Consider the following 14,641-nt stretch of genomic DNA (forward strand, 5'->3'; position numbering starts at 1 on the left):
AAAGTATTTCATGTGACATGTGAAGCCGTCGGAGCAAATAATAAGACACAATTCTGATGTTAGCTGGCTTTGATTACACAAGGAGGTTGAACTGTTCTAGAAAAAGCACAGGACTGCTTGGTGTTTGGGTGCCCTAAAAAGTTTAGCATTTATATTGGAAACAGACCAAATTAAGTATGTGGGGAAAATGAAAAGTTCTCGTTTCTTGCTAGAGAAAGAATTGAAAGATACAAGATAGGAATCTGTAATGAAATGTCAGATCCAGTTTAATACACCACTGCAAAGAGCATGATGTGTGTAGAAACGGTAAAAAGAAATATTCACCATTACATCTGCTGTAAGGTTCAGTGGTGTGAACCCTTGCATGTCTGCAACTCTCCAAGTACTGAACCTTTTCTTTGGTAATGAGAGACACCCCATACATCTGACAAGCCATTTTGTTATTGGGGTGTAACACCAGCATGTGAAACACAGTGTTTCTTATAAAACAGAACACAAAATAAATACTGTAGGTTAACTGCAAAACAACTTAACAATAAACCCATCTCACCAAACACTTCAGCATCCATTCCTGCGACATACAAAGCAATCCCATTTAGCAGCAAAAACAAAGGTTCAAATGGATTCAAAATGATATGCACCACTGACACTAGACATGGAAGAGAAGTTAAAACTACAACATGAAAAATAATCTTTGTGTGTTGCACACTGAAAGCATGGTAATTCTATAAAGAATTACCACTGGTCCTAAAACTTTTACAGTATACTTAGTAATGCTCAATAAATAAATAAAATACATACTATTAAAAATCAAATACCTTTGCTGTCTTGGGAGTGTAAAGGGTCTCTCCTTTCAATCAGCAGCTGAAGAATTTCTTAATTCCCAATACACACTAAAAAGGACAGCACATATTCTCTTGATGGAACAATGTTATCTTTTAATAGCCTGGCTGTTATTTACTCGGGGCATCTACCCAATATCCCTCTCACCAGTGATTATCTAATGAATTGTTTGCAAATTTGTTTTCCTCTCCTGTATGAATACTCAAACTACCATCAGCAACATCCACCTCAGTCCACCACCAGCAAATTTGAGCCGTTCTACCCTTGGGGTCATTGCTCTCAACCCTCGTTTGTCTAAACAGCGGTGGTCCCCAGGAATTGGTGACACATGGATTGGGAGCCCTAAGGGAAGAGAAGCAGGTCAAATGATATTACTTGTATTTGAGAAATATGGCTTTAAATTTCTCATGTAAAAAAGGTAACTAATAAATACAATGTTAAAACATTTACCATAGTAACACTTTCCTGCAAATAAACTCCCCCTCATCATTGCAACATTCTGATTCACAATTGAAATGTGCAAAGCAGTCTCCCCGGTGAACAAAAAAGGATACTGGATGCTATATGTATTTAAATGATTTATATCATGGTAAATTATTTGTATTGCTTTTGAGGTGTAGAATTTTTAATTGACATCCTTTACTAACATACTGACTTTTGGTCGTTTTCATGTTATTAAAGCAACATCTGATTTTGTGACATGATATGATGGGTTTGTAATATTTTACCCTTGTACATGTTACATTGAATAGGTTCATTACTTAAGAATGGATACAAACCCAGCAATGTTTTCAGGGCATCTTTATTAGTTATACAATGTTGCAGCATGCAAGGCATTTTCTCCTATAGCCCCTGAAGAGGGACTATACAAAGTCAAATTAAAATAAAGCATGCTTTTTATAGTAATATTATTGTACGTACATTACGTTAAATAAAGAATTAAATAAATAAATAAAGATTATCTGCTAAAGTACACAGGATGACTTTTGTGCATGTCTCCACTGGTTAATGTAAAAATCTATTGTACCTGTGAAATTCAACACCAGCTCTGAATTCAAACTAGGCATTTTGATTGATCATGCAAGGGATGGCCTGCACTTAATTGGTGTTGAGGTTAGAGAATGCTGTCAGCAGGAAAAGCAGGCCCTTTATCACCAGCCCCATTGAGCTATCATCGCTTAGCATTTGGTCTAGTTTGCTCCCGACACAGGCAAGAATCTTTGGAAAACATTGTAAACTGTTCTCTAAGGTTCTAGTTTTTTTTTTTTTTTTTTTTTTTTTTTTTTTTAACCATGAGAAAAAACTCCAAAGTCTTTATAGAAACGTCCTATAAAAGCTTAATAAATGAAATTTAAATGCTATTTAATGCAAAAAATATTTTGTGAATCCGGCTCATTTTTTTTTTTTTTTTACTCCCTCTTTCATAAGGGTCTATGTTTTTATCTTGTTATAAATTAATTAGTTCCTTAACGTGATTTTCTTTTGCAGCTCAGAGCAAACTGTTTTCTAATTATTAAATATTTATTAGTGATCTATTAAAATAATGACAACAGTATGGTGTAGTCACAATAAATGCACACCTACTATCCTGATTGCTGTTTTTGCTTGGCTAGCATTATGGTAAGGTTTATGTTTTCTATGGACACCTGGTTAAATTAAAGTAGGACACTGCACTGTGTTCTGGTAAACACATGATGACAGTTCAGTAAACACTGAACCTCATTCTGTTTTGTTTCAACATATCTATAATAATTTGAAAACTCTATAATCAAAAAATAAATATTTATAAGGTTGAATTTAAATGTATTCTTCTGATAAAATTTAACTCAGTGACATTTACATTTCTTAGGCTTTTTTGTAATTAAAATCACTTCTGAATTATGCAAAAAAGTAATACAATCGGCAATGCTTGATTTCTGTGTGAAACTACAAGTTGTTTATTGTTTTTCTTCAGAGTTAATTCTCTATAATGTACATTTGTTTACTTTTTCTATTAAAGGTTTCAAATAGACAGTAAAAGCCAATAACAAAGTATAATCAACAGTTTGTGGTTGGATTGTTTTCGTAAAAATAAGGCTGCAGTTATTCATTTTTTATTTCAATCAAACAATACGAGTACCGAGTTTGTACAGTACTGTATACTGTAATTGATTCATTCACTGCAATTCTTTCAACTGTTTTCATAAGGTCATTTAATTAAAAAATAAACTTGCAACTACTGTAAAGGTGTGAGCCTGTTAGTTATATGCATGTTAATGCCATGGCTCATGTGCACCCGTTCTTAACTCGATACCTTGGAAAAGTCAACATGGGGTGTTGAGTTAACCGAGTTTGACTGTATCCTTTTGACCTGAAATACACACACATATAATATCCCATTATAGCCTGTAGGTGATGAACAGGCTGGACTGCACCGCTGGTAGCATGTGTAAAAGATCTCCCAGACTGCTTGTCTGGTGAGAGTGAAACTGGTGTATGTCAATGTAAAAATGTGGCTGAGGTAGTCATGCTAGTTATTTAAAATGTACTGATCCACACTAAATACAGTAAAGTTCCTCTTTGTACAGTGAACAACACATTTAGAAGCAACACCAGTGTTTGTAATCAAAGACCAGTGAGGTATGTGACAGGTTACCATTGACCATTGAAGCAGCAGAAGTGAAAGTGTTTTGGCAACATTTATCAAGTGTGTTTTAAGCAGAGCAGTTAAGGGAGCATTCAGAATTCATAAGATGAAAAACAAAGAACGTTTGAAAACTCAGAACAGAGGTATATTTACATGATAACAGGTTTACTGGACAATGCAACATGCAAATAGAAGTGGTGGACTCCCAACTTGTACAGCCTAATCATTTTGAAAAGGTGTAGAATAAGTTGTATGTTTAGGCATTATATTGTTTAACTCGGATGTCTTTTTATAATTGAAGTGTCATTTCCTGCATTGAGTAGATGCTGTGATTAATCATAAATACTTTCCTATGAGATTGATTCAACGTATAGCGTTGTAGGTTCAGGACAGCTGTCCTATTGGTTGAGGGCACTTTACTCTGCTGCTGTGTCCTTAGTTAGTAGTCTTTGCTAAGCAGAAGAGGCATATCAGGCAACTGGAAAGAAATTTATATAAGGAAGCTTATTTTTTTTTTCTTCGGCGATTAATTCGAGTGGAGAAACTTCAGTTAGTGGACAACTCCTTGAAGGACTTGAGTTCTATTAGATTGCCAAGGTAGGTGAATGTAATGTGGTTTTATAGCTGGCGGTTAGGACAGTATTGTGTGCCAGTTTATATGAAATCAGGCACAGCACTTCATAGCAAGCTGCCTTGGGCCCTGAAGAGCACTGTTCACCTGATCCTATAGCATTGCAAAAGGTGATCATTTTATAAAGAACAACATTTTGAAACAATTTTGAAATTGTTGAAAGTGAATTTGTATTTAGAATAGATTTTATTTTTGATGTTTTTGTAGATGCAAAAGACTCAATCTGAACAAAAATCATTTAACATCCATCAGACATCTGCCTAAGATTCCTCAAATTGAAAACAACATCAGGACTTTGTGCGATTTATCAGAACTGGGGACAACACCTCTGGAATCTCTTACATTGAAAAGAAGTAGGTAAATTCTAAATAGATGCAATACATTACAGATTAGAACAACACACAAATATGTGTGTCTCAATCAGTATGCCTTTAGGTCATTTAAACTAATGAGCCATGTTAGGATGAAGTGTATTCCCTGTTGTCTTTCATTTAACATGGCTCTATTAGTATATATTACACATGTGTAAAGATCTTTTTCTACATGTAAAATTACATAATCATGTGCATTTACTTCAAATAATCAATTGATTACTGGTATTTCTTTTATATCGGCATAAGAATACTGTATTCACTGACACTATGCTTACTCCCATCCACATTACAATGCTGTATAATGGTAATTTGCATTTCACGTTTTCAAGAGGTCGGCAATCAAGTTGTTGCAGTACATTTTTTTTTTTTTTGCCAGTGTTCCACTTCAAGTAACAGCATCCAAATGTTCCTCTAATGAATTAGCTGCTGTTGCGAATTAAATTCCAGGCAAACGATATGAAGTTATCATAATTGTCTGGGATAGAAAGCTCCACTCAGTAGAAGTGTTTAATGCTTCTTTATACTGTACTCTGGGGATGGGTGCATACTACCCAGTTTTGCTTTAATCCTTAACTTTGGCTATACCCTTATAAAAGTTACTACAGTATTGTTGCAATTTGACCATGATTTTCCTATGGTTATACTGTGCATTTACCCAAGTTTGCCATGCTTTACCATACCCTGCTCTTCTTTACCATGCTTACCTATGCTTTAACTATGCTTTATTACACTTTGGTATACTTTTAGTATGGAAAACTTATAGGGTACTATCTACAAATTATATATCATCCACAAAAACCTGAAGGATTCTAAATATTTCATAGCGTGGTTTTATCCTGCTTTGCAACCAGCATTTGTCATACAGTAAACTACTGAGGGGACTGTATTCCTCTACACACGCAAGTCACACAGCAAAGCTTAGGAATGCCAACCAAGGTTTTAAAATCCATATCTTGCAACCTAATTTGCACTTTCAATTCTTAATTATTATTTATTTTTTTGTTAATGTTGTAGGACAAGCCTGCATTTTGGATAGGATGGGCTGTATACAACTTCAATAGCAAAACTGATTTTTATCACCAACCAATGATAAAAACCACAGACAGCAGTATTGCCTCACCGTCGTTTCCTAGCAACCTTCGGATCAGAAATGTTGAAAATGAGTACCCAACTTTAGAAGAAAAAGAAACAAAAAACACTTTGGGTAGTTGAGGAAGGTCCTGCCTGCCACTCTGTTGGTATGACCCCTTCAGTCACACTTTTTCATTACATTTTTTGAAAATTTTAAAAAAGTTTGTGTGTCACTTTGAAAAAAGATGCAAGATAGGAAACATCACATGGTACAATTGTGCTCACAGTGACTAAAGGGGATATGGAAGGACACAAATAGGGTCTTACTGATAACACATATAGGCCTAGTAATTAAATATGGGTTAAAAAGATAACAATCTAACAAAAAATAATGCGAGATGAGGTATTGAACCTTTATGTTTAAACTGCAACTTTTATGTGTGCAAAACACCAAGATCTACACATCAATGAGGAGAAGTTGAAGGGGTTGTTATTTCAGGAAAGAACAAGTGCTTCAATATCTCGCAAGTGTTTATCTCATTAGATGGAATCACTAAAAGGCACATTCATTTCCAATTTATTGTTTGATGTTTATTGGGCTGGTGGTCAGTTTTCCCAGAAGGACTTTTCAGTACTACCCTTCAAGTGTTTTTAGCGATTACGTTTCTGAAAAATCTCCAAAGGGAGCCATAAAAATAAAACCCAGCCTATATTACTGTTCTCAAACACTGACCCCTGCATGCACCTTATTACTGCATTTCAGCTTCATTTGCCAGTGCACTAATGTTAACATTCCTCCGCAAAATGCCTCAGCCCTAGTGTCCACACAATTTACAGGCCCACTTAACACAAGCATCTCCATAAAACCAATTAATCCAAGTACTGACCAGACCCAAAGATGCAGTTTCCCACAGTCATGTTCAATTTTACACTAAAACATGGCAATTTTTTACTTAATTCTACAAGAGTTCAGCCTTCTCTGCAATCTTGTTTCATCACAAAACCAGGCATTCTTGGCTTACCAGTTTGTTCACAATCATCGGTTTAGCCTCAGGCACACAAACTACCTGCCTCCCTGAATATTATCGTCCATTCTGCTAACTAATCAGCCATCATCCAACTACAATGTCATATGTATGTGTTTGTTATGATAATACAATGTTACGAGAAATACCATATAAAAATATTTTCAATATGGAATTCCTGTGGTAAAAACCTTATTAAATAAGGTTTTTATTCATGGAACACTACACCTTTGAAAAAAAAAAAAAAAAAAAAAAGTATTTATATTGTTTTAACTTGTATATATTTCAGTTCATAGGTGATAACGAGACAAAAAAATATGCTCTTACATTAGCAAAGGAAATGGTCCACCAATTGAAGCATTACCAAAGTAGTTCTGTGGGCCAATCCGGAGTAGATAAGGTACCTGAAATCAGAGGAAATGTGAATAAAGACAGCTGTCCAGCTGTTACAGGACCTGCCTGAAGGGTGATGTGAAATGTGATTGAGGTCTCACCTCACTAATGAGGAAGCCATAATAGTAGTACAGTATTTCATGGTAGATTTCAAAATGTCACATTTATCATTTGTCAGTTTTTCGTTAAGTATATGGAAAACTACAAATCGGTGTGTAATTCAATATGTTAATGTAAAATTATTCAGCAGGTTTCATTCGACTTTATGAAGCCAATTAATTCTATAGGGTGATGCAAAACTTTTGGCAATAGTTGTAAAGAACTTAAATTTGTCATCACTTGGTTTCAAAGGGAGTTAAATAATGGGTGGGTCTGGATTTTTAGCAAGCATTTAAATTTTTATATATTAATCATTTGAACGCCAAACAGTCTACATAGGGTCTTTGCTCTAAATGGCAGCTCAGACTCTTAATTCCAGTCTTCTGCACCATCATGGTTATGTTGTCAAACTGGTTGGCCAGCACTCTTTTTTAAGGGTCTGTAGAGTGAGCTGACAGTAAAGGTCACAACATACACAATGTAGCTGATCATCCGCACAACGGAATACTTGGATTTGAAAGTTCTCCATTCAATTGAGCAGCTCCTTTACTGGTGTAATGTCAACAAGCTGACGAACTGCAAAGCAAATTATATGAAACAGAGTCTGTACCACTCTTAAAGTCGAATGCATAAGCGGAGTATTTTACAGATTGGTGTGGGTTTTACAGTAATCAATCTTTCTTAACAAGTTGAATGATCATATGTACCTTGTTGTATTTCTGCCTGTGGACCTTGTTGCTAGAGATTTCTTGGTGTCTTATATTTAATTGATTGTTCATAATCACATATACCTCTGGGACAAATAAAATATTATAAAAACAGTGGATGCTAGTTATTTATATTTCCCTTTCTTTACTATATTTTTGCATTAAAGGTAAATGTGTTTTGAGATTTAATTAGTTAAATACTAGATAAATAATAATAAAAAAGGTCAAGCAAAGCATTGTATTAAATTAGTTGATCATATCTGAATGGTTGTATTGCTAGGCTGCCACCAGGAACTACAAGCAATAAATGATGTGCAGCAGCAGCATTCAAATGAATGCGGCAGGCTCCAAGCGCCTTGGAAAAACGTAAAGGTCACAGATTGTCACGTGGAGCACAAGTGGGCTTTACCAATTAGTACTCCTGCAGGCTGCAGAATCCACTTAAAATGTCTTTCAAACAGGGCTTGGTGAGCATTGCTCCATGTATTAATCTTTGGCTGCCTGTTTTGACAGCCTTTTTTTTTTAAGCCACAGAAAACACCCCTCACACAAAATTAAATCACTTTTAGCATCGTAGTTTTGTTTATGGAAGTTCATTATAAAAAAACAATTTAATTTAAATAAAAACAAGTGTACAATAAAAAGAAAAAGTCAACTCAGCATGACCCTCAACCTAGTTTTATTACTTGGAAAAAAAAGCCCATCTTCGTCTCAAGATGACAAAGCATTTTACCAAATATAACATATTTTCCATGTTTTTAAGAATCACTATGTACACAATGTAAATTTGAATAGATTTACATATTACAGAGATACTTGAGCAATTAAAACATTGTATTTCGATCAATGATCTGAAAAGTATCTTACAGGAAATGCAAAAATATATACTATTATGGGAAAGGGTGCCAATCTTAGAATTCAAATGTTCTAAAAAATAATTTATCTAAGAAATCAGCTTGGAATGTATGGTGTATAAATTAAGAAGTAGTATACAGTGTAGCAAAGTACCTTTTACAAAAACACATTTCAATGTAGGCACAAATGTTCAGCAATAGCATAACATTTTGCAACGGTGTAGAATAATCTGAAATTACTGTGACCCAAATCAGTCAACTTTTTTGCTACCGAAAAAAAAAAAGTGTGTGTGTGTGTGTGTGTGTATGTGTGTATATCTTATTTTTATATAATGTAGAATATTATTTATATATATATATATGTATATATATATATATATAATATATATATATATATATATATATATATATATATATATATATATATATATATATATATATATATATATATATATATATATATATATATACACACATATACACACACACACACACACAATACAAAACAGAGCAATTGCAATGCAATATACTTTTTGGAACACATAAAATCAATATTTATTTTTCCAACTAAAAATAGATTTTTTTTTGATCCTCCTGAATTATTCATACTAAATTATTCAGTACCAATAATTCTCAAACACATCACAATTTCCAGTAACATTAAACCAGATACACAAGATAACAGTGATCAGCTGTTTTGAAATGATTTGGACATTACTAGAAATGCAAAATAAGTGTGTTCTATAACCCCCTAATGCTGTGGGAACTGGAAATTGTGAAATACAGCCTTCATAAACCATGTATGACATCCATGTGCGATGTATGAAATGGGCAGGAGGGATTATCTGTGGTTCACAGTTTTTTCAAGTAGTAACCAGTTTAGTGAATAGTTCTGGGATAGAGTGTAAAAAAAGCAAACATTAAAAAAGCACTCTTTAAAAATATTCCATTTTTAAAATATTTATACAAAAAAAAAAAAAAAAAAAAAAAAAACATCATGAAACTTTTGCTTAAAAAAACAGCACTTTCAGTTCTGTATCCCAAACAGTCAAAGCTGAGTTTACTAGGAGGCATTCCTCACATTTCTGCCCGTCGATTGGGATTGCCAGGGGCTTTCTCCTCTTCCACTTCCTCTTCGTAATTCTCTTCTTCAATTACTTCAGATTCCTGTTTCAGGTGGTCCCCTGGGGGGGAATCCTCCTCCTCCTCGGGACCCTCGGGATCTTTAATGTTTCCCTGGGGGGGGGAAAATAATGTTCCTCCTTAACTAGAAAAATAAAAACAATGCAAGTGTGACATGCAGAGAGATGAGACAGCCTTCATATGCACTCAGTAACCCGCTAAAACAAGTCCTTAACAAGTTTGATCACAATTGGACAAATACTAAACTCTCGTGACATATTTATACAGCTGTATATAGCCGCCTCCTCTATATTTCCTTGCAGGGATATACATCCCCAGTGTGGGATAGTTCTAGAATCTGGATGGCATAATGGACCATGTTCTTAAACTTTAGAATCTGGCTAAGCAGGACTAAATGAATGACTGACGATTAACATTCCTTAAAGACAAATGGCACAGTAGGCCACGATTTCTTGGTTCTATCTAACCAACAGCTAGCTACTGTACACCACTAAATTGCAGCATCACCAAAATGAACCAAAATAATGTATACTGATCTTCTGGAATGTATTGTAATTGATCTTCTGATCACAGGCTAATTCTTAAGGTAACTTTAGAGTTCATTTAAGAAGGTACAGTCACAGATCATATATCTTGCGACAGCAGACTGAGAATCCACCTTGCTACTCTTTGCAAGTGCCATGAAGGATAGAAAAGCTACAGAACAGTTAACTAATACTCTGATAACATATCAAACGTTATAGAAAGAAAAACAAGCTGTATCACTCTAAGAGATGCCTCCCACACAGAAAAAGCAATCGTAAGAAAACAGAGAAATGTCAGACAAAACAAATTACACACAAATTAGAACAATAACTGCATCTTGAGCAGGGCACCACAATGACTAACAGGTACTGAACAGTCTGAATCACTCCAGTGTGGAAGCAGGACTTACGTGTTTCTCATTCTCTTTATTATATGCTGCTTCTTTCTCCTCTTCTTGTACTTTAGGCCCCTCGACCATGTCATCATGCACCTGAAGAGTAAACCAACACAACAACTCATGCCCAGATCGCAAGGAAGAATCACTTTCAGAGGCTGGTCTATACAGCCACTTCAGAATGCATACTGCACTGAATTGAGTAGACAGTGACTTCATGCAGAGATGGACTGTGCTACAATTGATGGTAACAATTTTTTTTTTTTTTTTTACATTTAAGCTTTAAACAAATGTACAGCTTTGTTAAGTGTTTAACATAAATATCAAATACATTAGTTGGATGTGGAGCTGCATGGAAAAACACAATCTCTTTTTACATTGCTCTTGCTCCAAAATAACATATTCACCAAGTGGTTTTCCATTGGCTCTCATCAGACTGACCTCTTCCTCTCCCTCCTCCTGGTACTGCTCATCCAGAGTGTCCTCTTGCTGGTCTGGGTTTCCAGCCATCTGCACACAACAAAACTCACCCCTTACTTTCAACAGGTTCCACAATGGCATACTCTGGTTTCAAATTTCTAGGATCCAGTATCAGTGCTAAATGTTGCTATACTGTATCTTGTTTCTTGCCTTATTACACAATAAAGTAAATGAATAAGGTCAAAGTTCAGGCAATGCTATTTAAAGGATTATCAAGCCAGTGTACATTCCTTGAATTTAAGTGAATCTGGGTAGATTTCTTCAACATGGATGATTCATGTAACCTTTGAAAGTAATGACAGCTGTTGCCTGCTGCTCCTGAACTTCAAACCTAAAGGGAATTTCAACAAGCAGCCCAGAATATCAATTACTGAAGCACATGTGGAACTGCCTATTTTAAACTGGTCTACAGTGATGTTGCTGGGTGAGTCATTTGGTATTTGAAAAATACACATGATTATCGGCACTATGGTTGGCATTCTTCATTCATCCCAACATTCACTTTTGAATAATATTATACCACTGGTTTCAAAGACCCTTATTAACACTGTGAAACCAGCTAATAGTAGAACAAACGGCCAAATGTTATAGCTGCAGTTTATGGAATAGGGTTTTAAATTTGATGTTCACTGAAACCAGTCATGAAATCAAATACCAGTATTCAAATGAATACGCTAGTCTACAGAATGAGTTCAGAGTATAACTCGGGAAACGCTACTTGATATTCGGGAGACCTCATCATACCACAAGTTGCTCGTGCACGTCTGGTTTGGCCATGTTCTCAAGATGCTTCTTGTGTTCTGCATTTCCATCTGGAATATTGCTGTGTTTCTCCTTCTCTGCCTCTTCAAACTCGTCCTCTCCCTGATTGTTTGGATCTTCTTGTGGGTTGGCGTCCTCCTGTAAGAGTAGTCAGTTTTGGTACTCCTCTAGAATGTATGTGTAGGCCTAATTTTAAAGTGATCTGTACAGCTATGGCCAATGTTTTGCCGAACCCTAGAGAATTAACAAATTTTGCTTCATAGTCAAATGAAACCTGCTGAACAATGTTACCTTAAAACATTGAATTCTATACCATTTTGTAGTTTCCCCATATACTTAATGAAAAACTGACAAATCTAACATGAAATACTGTAGTACTACTATGGCTTATGGTAGACTTTTGCAATATCATTTTGTGGTTCCTTTGATTACATGGTGTTAAATAAAATATCTACATTATGTTCATGTAGTTTATTTTTATTTTGTCCCAAATCCTAAAATTCTAAGTGAGGCAAAACTTTTTGCCACAGCTGTACAGGTAGAAAATATCTGAAGTTGCATCCATTATTTTAAAGGGTTGCCTTACAGTATTGTAGACAGTTGAGGGTAACAAAAACAGTGTTGCATATAAAGCATGGAGGATTCATGCTCGCAGACCTTTGCGTGTTCGTCCTCAGGGTCTTCATCTTGCTGCTTGTGCCGCTCTTCTTCAACATGAGGATGTTCATGCCCATCTAAACCCAGCAAGGGAAAACATGACCAGTTCCTTAACCTTCATCACAAGCACGCATAATACAGCCTGGCTTTCTGATATTGTAAGCATGACCCTCTGCACCAGTTTCTGCAGCTGAAATGGCTTGACTACATATTGTATCCTTTATATATTTCCCATTAAAAAATAAAATGTAAAAAATCCATCAAAAAAGTTATAAATGAAATCTGTATAAATGCTGAGTGAGGATTGAGGACCAAATCAGATGCAAGGCTTACCATTCTGCTTTTTCACATCCTGCTCTTCATCAACAATATCAGCATCAATATTTTCATTCTCTTGCTGCTGCCTATAATCATATCATGGAAAATTGTTAAAATAGCACAGTAACTAAGTCCAGTCCACAATCACACTCTTGCACACAGAACATTATGCGTAAAATTAACCTGCAAAGCATACAATCGAGATATGTAGGCAAAACACTACCATGTCTAATATTGTAATACAGATAATACCTTACATTAGTAACCCACTACAACAAGAAAAGAATCAGCATAATCTAGCAGAAGCCACACAGCCTGAAATGACTGCAACTATCATACTTAACTTTAAATCATCTCTTATAGTACCAGTTTCTGACATACCCAGACTGTTAAAGCTCACTGATCCTTAATTTCTTCTTTTATTTTTGCAACCTTGAGAGTTAAATTAATATTTATTTTTCTCTTACTGGGCCAAGATTATAGTCCTGGTATATTTTCTTTCGTGAAAAAAAAAAAAGGTTTTGGTTATTTTACAGTCTTTCGCAAGACCAAAATCTTGCCCCAGTGTTTGAAATCTCACCTGAGCTGCTGCTGCTGCTGCCGTCGTCTCAGGATCTGCTCCTTGTGGTCGGCTTCCCGCTGCATCTGCAGCTCCCTCTCCCTCAACTGCTGCTGCCGGTCCATCTGCTCCCTCAGCCTTTGCCTATGGAGGCTATCCTGGCGCTCCTTGAGCTGCCGGGCCTCCTCCTCCCGCCGAGCCACCAAACGCTGCTGGTCCAGCTGCTCCTCATAGGCCGATTTCAAACGCTGCTGTGACCCGCCGTGCTCCTGTGTGTATATGGGGGAACAACGATAAAATGTATCTGAGTAACTGTTGCCCAAGGATTGTTTCGCTAAAAGAGTTTACCCCAGTTTTTTAAAATTGTATTTCAGTCATTGTATTTTATGTATTATTATTCCTGTTTAATAAATGAGACTTTGATATCCAATTTGAAATTAAATTAGCAGTTAATTACACAACTGGATAAGCAGACAAGAGAAGCTCTCGCCCTCCTCGCTTCCATTGTGTCAAACACATCGGTGAATATTTTCTTCACTAGAGTTATATTACAAATACAAACAGACATTTGAGCGAGTACCTCAGCATTCATAATTATTATTCATGCTTTACAAAATCACACTTTAGTCTGCTACGCATTTAAGAATACATGAAGTGTCTTTATGTATACCCACGATGCAATGAAAACAGTAAGATGTTTTTGTGTTATTTGTCCAAAAGAGAAAGCTAACTTTACATTCAAAACTGTAGTTCTGGCAAGGTTATTTCAATTGTACAGTCATTCAAGTCAGCATATTTTGTATGTTTTGGATATGTTTTAGCACAGTGACTCACAATACTAAAATAAAAATGCTGTCACATTTCAGAATCAATAGAAACAAAGCTAAAAATACATCTTTTCCAGCAAAGAACCTCTGAATGCTAACAGGAGGCAACGTTTGTTTGGAGAACTGAAGGTTCAGTGGGCGTCCTCGGATCCCACGACCAAGCCAGCTTCCTCTTTAACACCCAGGAACTTGAGAGCAGATGTCAGTGAGCTACCGGCCTCTGGAGGACCAAGGCCAGCCCTGCAGATGTCTGTCTGAGTTCACTGGGTGCCTGGCCAGTAGGGTCGTCTGTAGCGTGATGAGGAGAAACAGTCCCTGTTGGTTTGCCTCCTTAACCCTCACGAGCACCAGAG

The 14,641-nt window shown here is 35.9% G+C and overlaps 1 protein-coding gene across 6 annotated transcripts in view; it reads right to left on the reverse strand.

Annotated features, from left to right (window-relative positions):
- Nucleotides 1–6,897: 6,897 nt before the first annotated feature.
- LOC121322877 (Golgi integral membrane protein 4-like) overlaps nucleotides 6,898–14,641 on the reverse strand; it is a 31,816-nt gene continuing 24,072 nt past the window's right edge. For 3 of the 6 annotated variants that reach the window (XM_041263355.1, XM_041263358.1, XM_041263357.1), the window contains 8 exons: nucleotides 13,483–13,730; nucleotides 12,918–12,988; nucleotides 12,585–12,661; nucleotides 11,910–12,065; nucleotides 11,127–11,195; nucleotides 10,701–10,781; nucleotides 9,705–9,859; nucleotides 6,898–6,974 (listed from right to left, as the gene is read on the reverse strand). In XM_041263355.1, coding sequence (XP_041119289.1) covers nucleotides 6,899–6,974; nucleotides 9,705–9,859; nucleotides 10,701–10,781; nucleotides 11,127–11,195; nucleotides 11,910–12,065; nucleotides 12,585–12,661; nucleotides 12,918–12,988; nucleotides 13,483–13,730 — 933 coding nt within the window. In that variant the 3' untranslated portion in view covers nucleotide 6,898. Of the gene's footprint in view, nucleotides 6,975–9,069; nucleotides 9,891–10,695; nucleotides 10,782–11,092; nucleotides 11,196–11,909; nucleotides 12,066–12,584; nucleotides 12,662–12,917; nucleotides 12,989–13,482; nucleotides 13,731–14,641 lie in introns of those variants that run through there. The other 3 variants (XM_041263356.1, XM_041263359.1, XM_041263360.1) reach the window with 3 other exon arrangements.

The sequence above is a fragment of the Polyodon spathula genome, chromosome 11 (genome assembly GCF_017654505.1).
Source record: "Polyodon spathula isolate WHYD16114869_AA chromosome 11, ASM1765450v1, whole genome shotgun sequence".
Taxonomy (NCBI): domain Eukaryota; kingdom Metazoa; phylum Chordata; class Actinopteri; order Acipenseriformes; family Polyodontidae; genus Polyodon; species Polyodon spathula.